Source organism: Nicotiana tabacum, unplaced genomic scaffold (genome assembly GCF_000715075.1).
Source record: "Nicotiana tabacum cultivar K326 unplaced genomic scaffold, ASM71507v2 Un00011, whole genome shotgun sequence".
Classification (NCBI taxonomy): Eukaryota; Viridiplantae; Streptophyta; class Magnoliopsida; order Solanales; family Solanaceae; genus Nicotiana; species Nicotiana tabacum.
The window spans coordinates 753,678-767,653 of NW_027438249.1; the positions used below are offsets into that span (position 1 = coordinate 753,678).

The following is a 13,976-nucleotide window of genomic DNA, read 5'->3' on the forward strand; positions in this document are numbered from 1 at the left end:
TTCTCTGTAATACATTAAGAAAAATTCATGTTTATGCAATTATGAGAGTATTATGGTGCCAATATAGTTAAATCTAGCAATTGTAAAGGTAATAACTTGGAGTAAAATGTAAAGGAAGTAAACTATCCGAAATTAAATTGTAGTATTTATACATTGCCAAATAATTTCGGATTTCGGATCGGATCGGATTAAAATATACCAATCCGAATCCGATCCGAAATCCGAAATTTTAATAAATACAATCCGAAATCCAAAATCCGAAATTGAATGGATCGGTTCGGATTTCGGATATCCGATCCGAATGAACAGCCCTATTCAGTCCTACATAATCTGAACCATAGGAGACACAAAGAATAAAATCATGCCAGTATAAAGTAGAATTCCTGAACATCTAACCAGTTCATAAGCCTATGGAAACCAGAGTTCCACAAGCTAGATAATCCTTGTAAACATCTTGAATGTGCATCCAATTTAAGCATCTGAAACATATTAATATTGTTCACCTAAAGAATAATTCAACATGTTAATATTGTTCCTTAAAGAACAAAGCTTTCCATCTTTTTTGCTTCTGCCTCTGTGCTGCTCAGTTTCTGCTATAAATTTACTATACTATTTTTTCTCACAGGCTTCTGCATAACTATGTTTACGAACTTCAGCACCTTACTAAAGCTTCTACACTCACGTTACTCTATCTATGGACTACCATCTATACTCATGATCTCATGCTCAGCATATTTTTAGTTACTCACTATCAAGAATTAATCACTGTCTATTGGTAGCAAAGATTACTTCTTTTTCTTTTCTTCATATCTCAATATTACAATTCACGATATCCAGAATCTGAAATGTCCAGTTACAGTAATTTATAAAATTTAAAAAATTGATTGACAAGAAAGGCAGGTACTTCTGTTAAGCATTTTATCAAACGGCTGGTATGCATTACTGTAAAAACAAAATTACCGAATTTCTCTGCTAATTAACTTTAGTTTCCAGTTCCAGTTGTTTCAATCTTAAATGGAGCTGTAGCTATTATTTGGACTTGTTGTTACAGACATTAACTAAAACAAAAAAGGAAGAAGAGCTTACAAGTAGGGGTGTTCATAAAAATCCGAAAAATCGACAAAAAAAAACCGATACTTTTTGGTTTTGTTTTGAAATTTAAAAACCGATCAAATTTAGTTTGGTTTTGGTTTTAATCAAAAAAAAAAACTGAACCAAACCGAATATAGGAGTAGCTATTTTAATTTTAGAATTACACCTATATATATGTATACTGTTATACAAAGTTTCAAAAATTTTATAGTAAATGTTAATCGTTTGCACTTTTAGTACAGTTCTTTACCTTTACATTCTAGTTTGACTGGTAGTTTTCTTTTGTTAAGTGTAAGAATCTATTTCATGTTAAAAATAATATATTTTTAATTGAGTTCTTAAATTATTCATCACTATTTGATTCAATTATCATCAATATATCTTGGTAAATAATAGATTCTCAAAGGGCAGTTGATTTGATAGTGTTACATTAAAAATGTGGTCGCCAAAATATGTGTTTGGTAGTGTATGTCTTATATTTAAGGAAAAAATCGAAAAATAACCGAAAAAACCGAAAAATCGACATAAACCGAATCAAGAAAAAACCGACTTAATTGGTTTGGTTTGTTTCTAATATTTAAAAAACCGACTTACTTGGTTTGGTTTCTTTTTAGGGAAAACCAATCCAAATCGAACCATGAACACCCCTGCTTACAAGTGATGGCGCTATTGGAACTTTGTCTTCTCCTATATTGCCTCTGTAGTCTGTTTTTCATATAGTTACATATTAAGTTCAAGAAAATAAAAAGATTTTTAAAAGTAATGGTCTTAACATTGTCATGTCATTTTTGTGAATGTAAAAGCATGTAGTAAAGGTAACATAAAAGATGTATTTTCTTTAAGCACTAAAAAAAATAATTAGTGCTACCTATAATTAAACTAGTTATGATTAGCTCGGGTTGTGTGGGCCCAACAGTCATAGTCAAAGGTTAAATTTTTATGTAGCGTCCAATTTTGCATCACTTGTTGAATTTATACCTACTTTTAAAAAAAGCTGATACTAAATTTTTAAATAACTTTTGATACATATAGCTTTCTTTTCTTCTTTAATGCTATTTTCTTCTTCTTGTGCTTAGAGTTCCTTGTCCTTCTTCTTAGTTGCAAAAAAGGTTTGTTAAATTTGATGTTGTTTCGACAATTTGATGACTGAAATTTATTTTTTATAATATTTAAAAGTTATGTTTCAAATTAAAGCTCATTTTGAGTGGATTTGAGCATTGAATCATATATTTGATTGTTGAAAATCGAAGAACAAGTTTATGTTTCAGAACATAAGATTCAAAATCTGAAGTTTCATTCAATATGTTGAACTACTTAAGATTCGAATTTCTGAAGTTGTATTTGAAAGATAGAAAAACTTCAGATTTGATTTCTGAATTTGCATTGAAGAGATTAAACTACATCAGATTCGAATTTCTGAAGTTGCACTTGAAAGATAGAAGAACTTCAGATTTAATTTCTGAAATTACATTAAAGAGATTAAACTACTTCAGATCCAAGCGGATACACTTTATAAAATTTTATGCTATGAGGGTATAACTTCAATGGTGACCCCAAAAGTGGGTATATATAAAAATGCCCTAGCCAAAGGGGTGGAATTTTATTTTTCTCCTCTATGTATAAATGAATTATACATATATTATACATCTATTAACTAAATATATAATTGGGTGGGTAACTATTTAAATTAATTCTTTTAAATGTCTTAAATGCTCATTACATTCAAGCAAAGCTTGAAAGAATTTGCTTCTTTCTCTTTTTCCCGACAAAAGCTAAACTTTTTAAAAAATTTAATTGACTCAAACTTCAAATAATATTTATTCATATTTTAAAATATTGCATATATGTAATTCCTATTAAGTGATAATCATTCTCTATACACAATTTTGCGAATGAAAGCTCTCAATAATATAATCAAAACCTTATCATAAACTCACAAATGTCAATTTCCCTTTTTAAAAATATTCAAAGTACAATTAAAACAGCCTATCTTTCACAATTTTAACTAAGATCTATGTTGGCCCAGACTATTTGGTACATCTTTTGTTTTACAACAACAACTCAATGAAATTTCACAAGTGGGGTCTGATAACAATAGAGAATATAAAAGGAGCACTGATAGCAAACTAAGGAAGTATTGGTGACAGGTAATAACAGAATAAGATATGCAAAAATAGAAAACTCAGGATAAAACGGTACCATACTAACACTAACACTAATGAACTATTGAAGATAAAGGTAAACATACGACTGCCTACTAACCTTCTACCATGTCCTCGATTAGCTCAAGCTGTGTCATATCCCACCTGATCACCTCTTCCCAAGACTTCTTTGGCCTATCTCTACCTTTCCTCTTACCCCCGAGGTTAATCTCTCACATCTCGTAACTGGGGCATCTGTTCTTCTCCTCCTAATTTGGCTAAACATTTTTTTCATGCTGAAATTAAAATACTTATAGATAGAAAACAATTTCAGTTCAAGTATTAGATGAAAATTATTTAGAAGAAGACAATGATATTGTGTTTTGACATCGTCGGATTATTGTGGTCTTTTGAATTTGTTATTGACGGATAATAAATATGGGATCTCGTGAATTTGTTATTCATGGATAATATATATTAAATAATCAATCAAGTAAGAAAAATAATTAATAGTAACAAAATTGCAAGAGTCTTTGATTCCAAAGTCAATAACTTGGTAGAAGCTATTGAAGCCAATAGCCACAATAAAATTGAAGGAAAAACATAATTATAATGCATTTGTAAAATGCAGTTAAAGAGCTGTGTGTGAATATTTGGGATTGGGCTATGATACTCTCAAGAGAAAGGGAAATTTGAGTGAAGTTCTTTCTTTACTATATCCATTTTTAACTTAATATATTGTGAATGTTCATTTGCATGCCGGTTGAAGGTTCCTTGCCTTTTCCCTTGAACCGGGTATGAATTCCTAAATCCATTTACCTCGACCAGGATCAACTCCTTCTATGCCCCAGGAAAAAGCTAAAAGTAAAGCAGTCATCAAGCCAGAGCTAGTTTCACAGCTACCGATTCGCACTTATATAATAGTCAGTCATCAATTGAAAGCCCATACAGACTAAGACCTTATTCACACAGCGAAGAAAGGCCGAGTGGAAGGGGGCAGGCAGCTGGCTGCTTCTTTGCCATGCGCTTTGCAATCAATCTCTTTAGCCATGAAGAAATGCTTTGAAGGCTTACAACTCATCGCCACTTGCAGGATTGCAAAAGAAAAGTGAAAATGCGTCGCACTGTTAGTGTAAAATGCATCATCCACGGGCAAAACTGTCTAGACAAACATAAAACATTGAAGCAGCTACAGTAACTATAAATATGTCCGGGCCAATCAAAATAACCAGCTTAGCTAAATTTACTAAAATGACCCTTCTTATATGCTGATCAAGCATGTTGATGACACAGACAGTTGAAGAACCTCAACTGTTGCTTCTATTATTATTATTATTATTATAAGAGAAAGAGTAGAATATAGTGAGTATATTGAGTTAGTGATTTTAAAAACAGAAATTTGTCAACCATTTTTTGGTGTCTCAAATAATTCTTAAAATAAACGGAACGTCAATTATGAAGGCCAATATGTTGTGTCTAAGGTCCATTCAAAAATAAAAACACTTTTTTAACTCCAGTCCGTATTGGCAACTATGGCAGGAAGCAAATCAAAATTTCAAAGAATTTTGTTCTCTAACTATTGCCAAATGCTTATAACAATTAAATTTACACTTTTCCTTCTCATTGCTATAGTTACACCACCAAATAATAATACCTTATAGTTATATTTGTAGCAGAATTGTGCAGTGAAATTGAATTATCTTTGAGTTAGTAAAAAATTCAAGAATTGGGATATGGAGAAATCACCAGAGGAATTGCACCCAGTTATGGCATTTGGTTGGGCTGCTAGAGACACTTCTGGTTTCCTCTCCTCCTTCAAATTCTCCAGAAGGTACTTTTATTTATATAATATATTTATTATTATTTTTTTAAATACTATATGAGGGAATATTGATATACTCTCAAATCTCTGTTACTCTGTATCTTAACTTGTGTTGAACTGATTTAGAATGTCTTCAACTTGTCATCGGATTCAGGATAATCATATCAAGGTCAAATCATCCAATACATAGTCAAGATTGAGTTATTCTCTAACCTTTTGGATGTGTTGTTCAATAATATCGTCGTGCGTTCACATAATCGTCTTCTCTATATGCATTATCACTTACATTTAAAGAACCTTCCATTGCTCTATTTTATGATAAATAGAGCAAAGTAAAATAATTTTTGTGTAACAAAAAAAAGAAAAGTGACTTTGGGTAATAAACGCATAGTTGAATCATTTAAGTAACAAAAAAAGAGTAAATTTTGGATAATGAACACAAAGTTAAATGGTCACCCATGAAATTTACTCGGAGTGTGAGTATAGCTTCACTATAGCTCATGCGACTGGGAGTAAACGGAGAAAAAACTTCACTTCGCAAGTTTGAGCATTCCTCTCAAAATCATGGAAAATTGTTGCCTTAGCTTGTAGTTCACTTGGTCAAACCACGACATCCATTTAAACAATCTCATGCGAGAGAACCCTAAAAAGGCAGTCTGGTGCACTAAGCTCCTGCTATGCGTGAGGTAAGAGGCGGACCTATGTATAGTGTTGAGGGGTCACCGGACCCCGCAAACTTCGGCAAAAATCTTGTATATGTTTATGTGTATATCTTGAAAATGATTATATAAATAACTTGGCACCCTCATGAACACTAAGTCTTTAGGGGGCATTGGTCGAGCAAAATAATGGTGCCCCTCTCACGTTAAAATCCTGGGTCCGACTCTGTTAAGGTGCGGGGAATGGCCGAATCACAAGGGTTTATTATACGCAGCCTTACCTTGCATTTTTGCAAGAGTCTGTTTCCACGATTCGAACTCGTGACCTCCTAGTCACATGACAACAACTTTAACAGTTACACCAAGGCTCTCCTTCATGCGGAGAGAACCCTCTTCGGAAAATAAGTGATACACTTGAGTTTATCTATGAAGTTATTTTGTAACAAAGACAAGATTTTGTTTTGATCATCTTGATTAATGTTTGTAATCTTTTGTTTTCAAATGATGTTTGCAGGGCAACTGGTGACAAGGATGTTAAATTGAAGCTTCTTTACTGTGGTATCTGTCACTCTGATATTCATCAGTTGAAGAATGAATGGGGATCTTCTCTATATCCTCTGGTCCCTGGGTATGGTCTCAATTTTAGATTCTTGATTATTAGTAAGGTGTCATTTACACTTACATGAAAAAGATTAGTCATTTGTCTAAACTTTAATGTTGGGATTAGTTACAATGAGATTAGTTATGATGGGATTAGTTATCCTGGTATTATTTCTTATTGACTAGCTGGTACTATATTGAATCATTCCTGGGATTGTTATTTTTATTGTTTTATCATGGGATAACTTATCCTGGGATTATTATTCCACCCTTTGGCAGGTATAAGTTATTCTGGTGCTATTTTTAATCCTAGAATAACTTATCTAAGGATTAGTACTTTTACTTATCCATCATACCAAACGACCCCTTATAGTTATTTGATGGATTCAGACATGAGATCGTGGGTGAAGTAACTGAGGTTGGTATCAAGGTAGAGAAGTTCAAAGCCGGGGATAAAGTTGCTGTGGGAGGGTATTGTGGATCATGTCGATCTTGTGAAAACTGCACCAACAATCTTGAAAATTATTGTTCCAAGGGAATAGCCACCTACAATGCAATCTACCATGACGGAACACCAACGTATGGAGGCTACTCGAACATGATTGTTGTCGATGAACATTTCGTCTTTCATGTCCCAGAAAACTTGCCCCTAGCTACTGCAGCCCCTCTTCTTTGTGCTGGAATTACAATGTACAGTCCGTTGAGATACTTTGGACTAGACAAACCAGGCCTTCACATTGGTGTAGTAGGTCTAGGTGGACTTGGTCATGTTGGTGTCAAGTTTGCCAAAGCCATGGGGCTAAAGGTGACAGTAATTAGTACATCTCGAAATAAACAGAAGGAAGCTCTTGAGCGCCTCAGTGCTGATTCGTTTTTGGTCAGCACGGATGAGGATCAGCTGCAGGTAATTACTTGTAATCTTGAAATCTTTACTTCAAGCATCTGTTGTCATTGAATAACATTTTGGTTCTTGACATTGTTTCCTATATCCATAGGCTGCTATGGGCACAATGGATGGCATTCTTGACACAGTCTCCGCAGATCATCCCATACATCCATTGATTGGGCTATTGAAGTCTCATGGGAAGCTTATATTTCTTGGTGCACCTGAAAAACCCGTCGAGCTACCTGTCTTTCCATTACTTATGGGTAAGTGGATTATATTTTATCAAGATTTTAGAGTAATTACTGTCTCATATTTAAACTCTTTTTTAGCTCCTACAAATGTATAAGTTGAGAGTTACTACATATAATGACAGGGAGGAAGCTTGTAGCTGGAAGTGGGATAGGAGGGATGAAAGAGACACAAGAAATGCTTGATTTTGCTGCAAAACACAATATAACAGCAGAAGTTGAAGTCATTCCAATGGATTATGTAAATACTGCATTGGAGCGTCTCGCTAAAGGTGATGTTAAGTACCGTTTTGTCATTGACGTTGCCAAGACTCTTAAAACAGAATGATTAGGAGTTTTGCTTCGTCTAATTCTAGTATTTTATGATGTTTTGGGCGCAAAACTGATGAGTTTGATTTCTTCTTGTGAAAATTATATGATGAATTAAGAGTAGCTTCTCAAATATTGGAAATTATATTGAGGATCGTTTATCTTCAATGCAGTCAAACCATTCGCTTGTGTTACCTCTCTATAGGATGGAGGTTTAGTATCAATGAGATTAATCATATGTTACAAAAAAACTGTGCAATAAACTTGATCAAGGGGTCGTCAAAGACATAGCCAAAATTTAAATTTTATGAGTTCAGCCTTTGAGTTGCTATCATTGAATCCAAACTCATCACACTGATGGCAATCCCAATGAAATAGCTAAATTAAATTATGCTGATTCTAGTCATTATTGAAATTCAGGAATTAAGAAAGCTGACTCAAGATAAGTTTAACTGTAATGCATATCCTTCAATACAATTTCCTAAATATTTGATCGTAAGGATAAACATAATGTACTCAATTAGCACAGCCTAACAAGTCCAGCTCATAATTGTAAATTGATGCAACTGTAGAACATTATGATACAGTGAGTAGAACTATCCGTCCTGGCATTCCTCCTCTTGACCGGCTTTCATCAACAAAATTCGGAATTGTAAGAATGTATGCTAAATCCAGCTTCCATCCGACCCCTGATTGCAGCTTGCAACTGACAGTGACAAAGTTTGAACCAGCAAATCCAGCAATTACAGGAGCATGACTTAGGTTGTGACAAATTGAAGCAAACGCGCTTAATATCATCTAGAAGTCAAGGTTCCCTGTCTTAGAACTTCCAGAACAACTACTAGAAGTACCATATGAACTTCCACTTGAACCATCAACAGGGGCTTGATTAAGGCATTCTAAAATCAATGCCCTTCGCTTTCGCAGCTTTATTGAGAATGTTGTGGCTTCCAGAATTGCAGGGACCTGTTAAAAGTTTCGCATCAACTTACGCAATAAATTCGATAGACAGAAAATAACAGCAAATAACACAGAATTTAGAAATAGTTTCGCTTCCCCCAAGGATGATTGGTTGCACTTTTGATGTTCCAAAACAAGTCTGTTAATTATCATCAAACTCCACTTTACCGGTATTTCTCTCTATCATTTCTGATAAGGTTCATGTAAATTAATTATGCTTTTGAGGGTTAGATAAGGAAAGAAGAGAGCAAAGAACAACATGCATTTTATCGACTCATTAATGCTTTTAGAAAGTGTTTATGTTTCTTTTAAGTTAAAATCCAAACATCATTTGAATGTTTAGCTTATTTACCCATTCAAAGAAAATAAGCATTCCAGAAAATATTAGGACGCGATCAACTGCTGTAGTTAATAGTCAATGCAGAAAAGGTCATTCACCTGTGTATTTATGCGAGCCACTTTGTGTACACTCAGAAGGCCCAGCATATCTTGGTAACCAGTGAGGAGCTTGGCCAACTCCTTGTCCTCATCTGCAGCAAGCTTTAGTCACATTTGATAGCAGAACGAGATGAAGCTTTCTATAATGGATTAAATGGAGGCATACCAGGAATTGCTTTGACAGATATCAAGGTATCAGCCAGATGCTGCCATCTCTTTAAAAAGGTTGGTGAGACAAGTGAGGGCGGAAAAGATATGACCGCAACTGCACCCGAAGATCGAATCATACCTTTCAAGGTTCTTATAAAAGAAAGCATATCCCAATCCTGCAACGAGATGCAAGTACAGAATCAAATTTTTCACTGAACAGTCCCACAGGGCAACATGAACCCAAAAAGAGCCCAAAAACAATTTCTCATGCGTATATTCCGTTATGCCGCCCTTCCTAACACCCCCCCAAAAAATACCACCTCTCTAGAAACAACAAAAAACTAATGATTTTGATGGCCATTAGTCCTGCGGTGAGTTATTAATGGAGAATATTTTTTCTTAAAGAATAACTAGATTACAAGTAACCAAAGTCCAGAAAATAACCTTGTCAGAGAAGTCGCACTGAGGAGAACATAGTGACTGAATGGCAATACGACCGGCACATGTGATGTTGCCATCAGATCTGACAGAGTATTAGAAGAAACTTTTACACATATTCAACAGTTCAATCCTATCTAATCAGAACTAAAGGATCCACGTAATCAAAAACTTAATCTCAAAAAGAATCCTCATACAAGTATCGTTCAAAAGGTAACAGACCTTAATTGACAAAAACAACAATTTGAGAGATAATCCTGATAACAGCAATATTGAGGAGGGGGCCAAACTGGACATAAAATAGCAGTCTGATGCTTTATTAAACTATCAGCAAATCATCAATTCTTTTCAATTAAGCCACTAGCTTAATTATGACTTATCATGCATGTTTATTTGCTTTGTTGAGATGGAGTAATGATGTTTTGAAAGAAGAATGATTAACAATATTATTTGTTCTTTCATTATTCACTGATAAGAAAAATATTATTCAGTCTCTAAAGTTACTTGAAAAGGGAAAAAGAAAGCATAATCAATAGGCTTCCATGTAGTGATACATTATAATGAAACTACAGGTTAGAAGGACATTGTGTATCTGCTAGATCTTTTTTTTTTTTTTTGGTTTCCCACCCGGTGTCCAGTACCCGCATTGGAGCCCGACTATAGCCGTATTCGCGCCGGGTAGGGCCCCATTTGGGGGTAGCGCTCCTTACCAAGTATTTTTCCATACCCAAGGCTCGAACTCGTATCTGCTAGATCTTTTAATTGCCAGAATACCTATAGTAGACATCAGAATTGCACAAATGTAAAGAAGAAGCGTTTAAGAAACGCTTAAAGTGGATTGTGATTCTATATCCATATTTTAGATATTTTGAATCAAATGATATGAAAGATTATCCAGCCAACTTATGTCAGATTACATTCTTATCGTGGAAAGGCAATCAACTTTGTCTATTTTTCTATCCTTTTTCCCAGCCTTTTTACCTATTACCAATTCCTTGATGCATGTTTGCACACAGAAGAGTCTCTAGGTTATCCCTATGTCATACCACCACTTTTAAGATAACTATGGCAGGCCTCGGCTCACAATGGTATCCAACAACTTTTTACATCTTCCAAATGCAGACCCATATCCCATTTTCGTATCCTATTGAAAGACATGTATCAAAGATATCCTTATCCTTTATTTGGAAACTTAATAAATTGCATTTTTGGTTCATAAAACACAGTGAACATGAAAACTGTAACTGAATGTATGAAAGAAGGAGTGACAATACTTTGAGATTTGAGATGAAAAGGCTGCACAACGTTCCAGTAGAGGCACTAGATTGGGAGAATCTCGAAGACTAATGCAATCAACCCGCTGCCCACTATAGAAGTGCCTTTCCAGGGGCTTTCGCACGTCGAAGTCATTGCAATATTCAGCTTTTCCACCTGCATGATGATGCACAAGCTAATCGTCAGATTCAGCATAGGTCTCGCTTTCAATTAACAGCATAGTTACAAACAAATGAATAGAAAGTCTTTGGGCAACTACAAAAAGAACACTGCCCAAAGTACTTGATTACAGAAATGTGACTTGTCACACATTTTAAACGATTATTTCGTAGCATTACCAAAGCCTTCAAACTGTTAGCCGTTTTATCTTTATGACGGATGATATTATTTCGAAGAGTCAAGTAGGACAGAAACAGGGAGCCAAAAATCAACAGACACTACCAAATGTAATGATCAACGTATGGCCCTAAAGATTTTCTTCTAGAAGTAAATTTCATGAAGATAACTGGAGTCGCATGTCCACCTAAAATCTGGACAGCTATGGAAATTGCAACTCAATCTTACAAGTTGTTTAAGCGTAGAAACATTTTATTTGTGGCTTTAAGGAAATTTCAAAATAGTAAATACGCACTTCAAAAAGGCATCATTTGGTTGAAAACTTAACCAGAGGTATAAAATTTAATCTACTAGATTTCCTAGGGCATTGTTGAGTCAATCTCATTGCAGAATGCCCTTAGCATACTTGTGACAAGATCCATTTCCTCTTTCTTTATGCTTTAACCAGTAAATGATACATGGACATTTTTAGTCACCTCTTCGCAAGACAGCCCAATTCAAAACAAACTTGACTTAGACACCGCAGGAAAAAATTACCGTATCAAACTGAAGCCAACTTCTTTAGAGGAAAAATAGTCATTATTAGCTGTACGAGTTCAAAAGTGAATGAATTGAAACAAATCAGCTTCAAGCGGTTTTACCTCTTTGGACCTCTGAATTCTGTTCCCCCAAATACTTCTTATATTGCCAAGCGATTCTTAAATTCGAATCCTGTAATGTAAAATGGATTAAAAGTTCAGCTTTTTAGAACTGACAAGGTCTACATTAACATAACATCATGTATCCATAGTTTCATTTATAATATTTTGTTAAGATGTCGGAAAGAAAGGTATAAACCTGTTCAGCAGGCCGTTCATGAGGCTTCTCATCCTTAGAAGCCATTGGGCTAGGCAAAGTTCCAAGAAAGCCTCGTGGATCTCTTTCCGGGCTGGCATAAAGCAGGGGTTGCTTGTGAACCAGGCCCTGAGACATGAAATTTCTCAGTAAAAGCATATGATGAGGTGCCTCAGGGTCTTCCATTACCATGACTAGGCTTCCCAAAGTAAAGCCACCTCCCAAAATCTCTGGAAAGAGAATATAACAAGCAAATGGGAAAAAAAAAGTTCATATATATAACGCTAGCTAGTAACAAAAGAAAGAGAAATAATAATGCTGAGAACAAAGAAAAGGAAAGAGACATTAAAGGAGGTGTAGTGGGAATTACGGTCAAGATCTGGTATGCCTGATGAAAGAAATGATGTGCCATTTGGACCAAGCTTTACTCCAGGAATCTGAGATGTAGCTGCACTAGATATGTTTCGAGAGAAACTGCTGCCACGTGGCCTACTTGAAGCCATGAAGCTTCTTATAGATCAACTCTTCATAAAAAGAAGGAAGCAAAATTGAGAACAAAGCTCAACCAAAGTAAACAAATCTCAAGTCACATGTTACAGCTAGCAACTGAAAAATTTGTGGCATCACATGAACTTATCTTACTATAATCTTAATAGAACATAGAGGTTATTCTTTCTAGACTTGTCACTTCCAAGAACAAATAAATGACCAAAATAAAATATCGGGCAACTGCAGAACTATAAAGAAAACAAAACCAAACATACAACATAACAAATAATGAGCACCACAAAATAGTCACAGCACCATCATAAAGCATAATTCATGAACCTCAACCAAGTTCATGTGCCCCGCAAAACCTATTGCACACAGCTGCGGAGCTAGCTCTTTGGTTACGTGTTCGGTGCAACCCATTAGCTTTGGTTCAAACTCTGTTATTATCAAGGGATCTATGGAACATGTGCAAATTATAATTTAGAATCCTGAACCCATAAGCTTCAAATGTTGGCTCTACCTATGAATTTACACAAGCTAAATAATGTTTGTACATTGTAAGTATATGAAATGTGCTCACATTTTCAGCATTTGAGAACATGCTAATGTCCCTTAAGAATAGAAATTCAATCAGTTATGGTAACAACCCCGATAGGATATAAAAAAAGATATTACACAAGTGACACAATAATAATAAACCTACAATTAGCAAAGATTACATCTTTTCTTCATATCTCAAATTTTTTCGCTATTTTTCAGAGCAACTGAGGACACCAACAATTGGGAATTTTGATTTTTATGTATCGGTTGACATAAGAGGCTGATACTTCTTGTAAGCACTTTATCAAATAGCAGGTGTGCATAGTGTCAACAACAAAGAACATTCAAACTGCAACGTAAAAGAAAAATTGAAAGGACTAAGGAGTGCTTACAAGTGATGGGCGTTAATGGAATTTTTATCTTCTTCGATATATGCCTCTCTACTTCACAAACAGCTCTTTTTTTTTTTTTTTTTGCCCTCTCAGAGCTTAGGGAGCGAACGTATTTCTCTTTCTTAGGAGTTTAGAGCGGCAAAGTTATAAATTGGAACTTTATAAAATAAAATCAATACCTTTTCTTTTTCTTTTTCTATTTCTTTTTTTTGGGGTTATTTTTGTTAACTTTTATTACTTTTACTTTCTGTAATTTTGATAATCGGTACATGCCCCGTAATGGCTTTTTATATCCAACAATAATTTTTATTAATTGAATAATTGATTCGAATCCTAAAAATAATAATGTCTTGAAATAAATAAA

The 13,976-nt window shown here is 34.7% G+C and overlaps 2 protein-coding genes across 2 annotated transcripts; one reads left to right on the plus strand and one right to left on the minus strand.

Annotated features, from left to right (window-relative positions):
* The first annotated feature begins 4,703 nt into the window (after positions 1–4,703).
* LOC107773995 (putative mannitol dehydrogenase) lies at positions 4,704–7,952 on the plus strand. The gene is made up of 5 exons (XM_016593439.2): positions 4,704–5,064; positions 6,229–6,342; positions 6,705–7,218; positions 7,310–7,463; positions 7,574–7,952. Exons 1-5 carry the CDS (start codon positions 4,967–4,969, stop codon positions 7,774–7,776), a joined length of 1,083 nt encoding a protein of 360 aa, XP_016448925.1. The 5' UTR covers positions 4,704–4,966; the 3' UTR covers positions 7,777–7,952.
* A 228-nt stretch (positions 7,953–8,180) lies between these two features.
* On the minus strand, positions 8,181–13,749 carry LOC107773993 (elongator complex protein 4). The gene is made up of 9 exons (XM_016593438.2): positions 13,613–13,749; positions 12,559–12,712; positions 12,192–12,418; positions 11,996–12,065; positions 11,018–11,174; positions 9,750–9,828; positions 9,322–9,481; positions 9,156–9,247; positions 8,181–8,723 (listed from the first exon to the last, which is right to left on the minus strand). Exons 2-9 carry the CDS (start codon positions 12,689–12,691, stop codon positions 8,556–8,558), a joined length of 1,086 nt encoding a protein of 361 aa, XP_016448924.1. The 5' UTR covers positions 12,692–12,712; positions 13,613–13,749; the 3' UTR covers positions 8,181–8,555.
* Positions 13,750–13,976: the final 227 nt, after the last annotated feature.

What these genes read in the sequence shown, in the direction of transcription:
- LOC107773995 (XM_016593439.2), top strand. Translation starts at nt 4,967, where the DNA reads ATGGAGAAATCACCAGAGGAATTGCACCCAGTTATGGCATTTGGTTGG. An exon ending in TCCTTCAAATTCTCCAGAAG is followed by an intron (nt 5,065 to 6,228) that starts GTACTTTTATTT and finishes TGATGTTTGCAG; the next exon opens with GGCAACTGGTGACAAGGATG. An exon ending in CTATATCCTCTGGTCCCTGG is followed by an intron (nt 6,343 to 6,704) that starts GTATGGTCTCAA and finishes TGATGGATTCAG; the next exon opens with ACATGAGATCGTGGGTGAAG.
- LOC107773993 (XM_016593438.2), bottom strand. Translation starts at nt 12,691, where the DNA reads ATGGCTTCAAGTAGGCCACGTGGCAGCAGTTTCTCTCGAAACATATCT. An exon ending in AGGCATACCAGATCTTGACC is followed by an intron (nt 12,419 to 12,558) that starts GTAATTCCCACT and finishes TTCTCTTTCCAG; the next exon opens with AGATTTTGGGAGGTGGCTTT. An exon ending in ATCTGTCAAAGCAATTCCTG is followed by an intron (nt 9,248 to 9,321) that starts GTATGCCTCCAT and finishes AGCTTGCTGCAG; the next exon opens with ATGAGGACAAGGAGTTGGCC.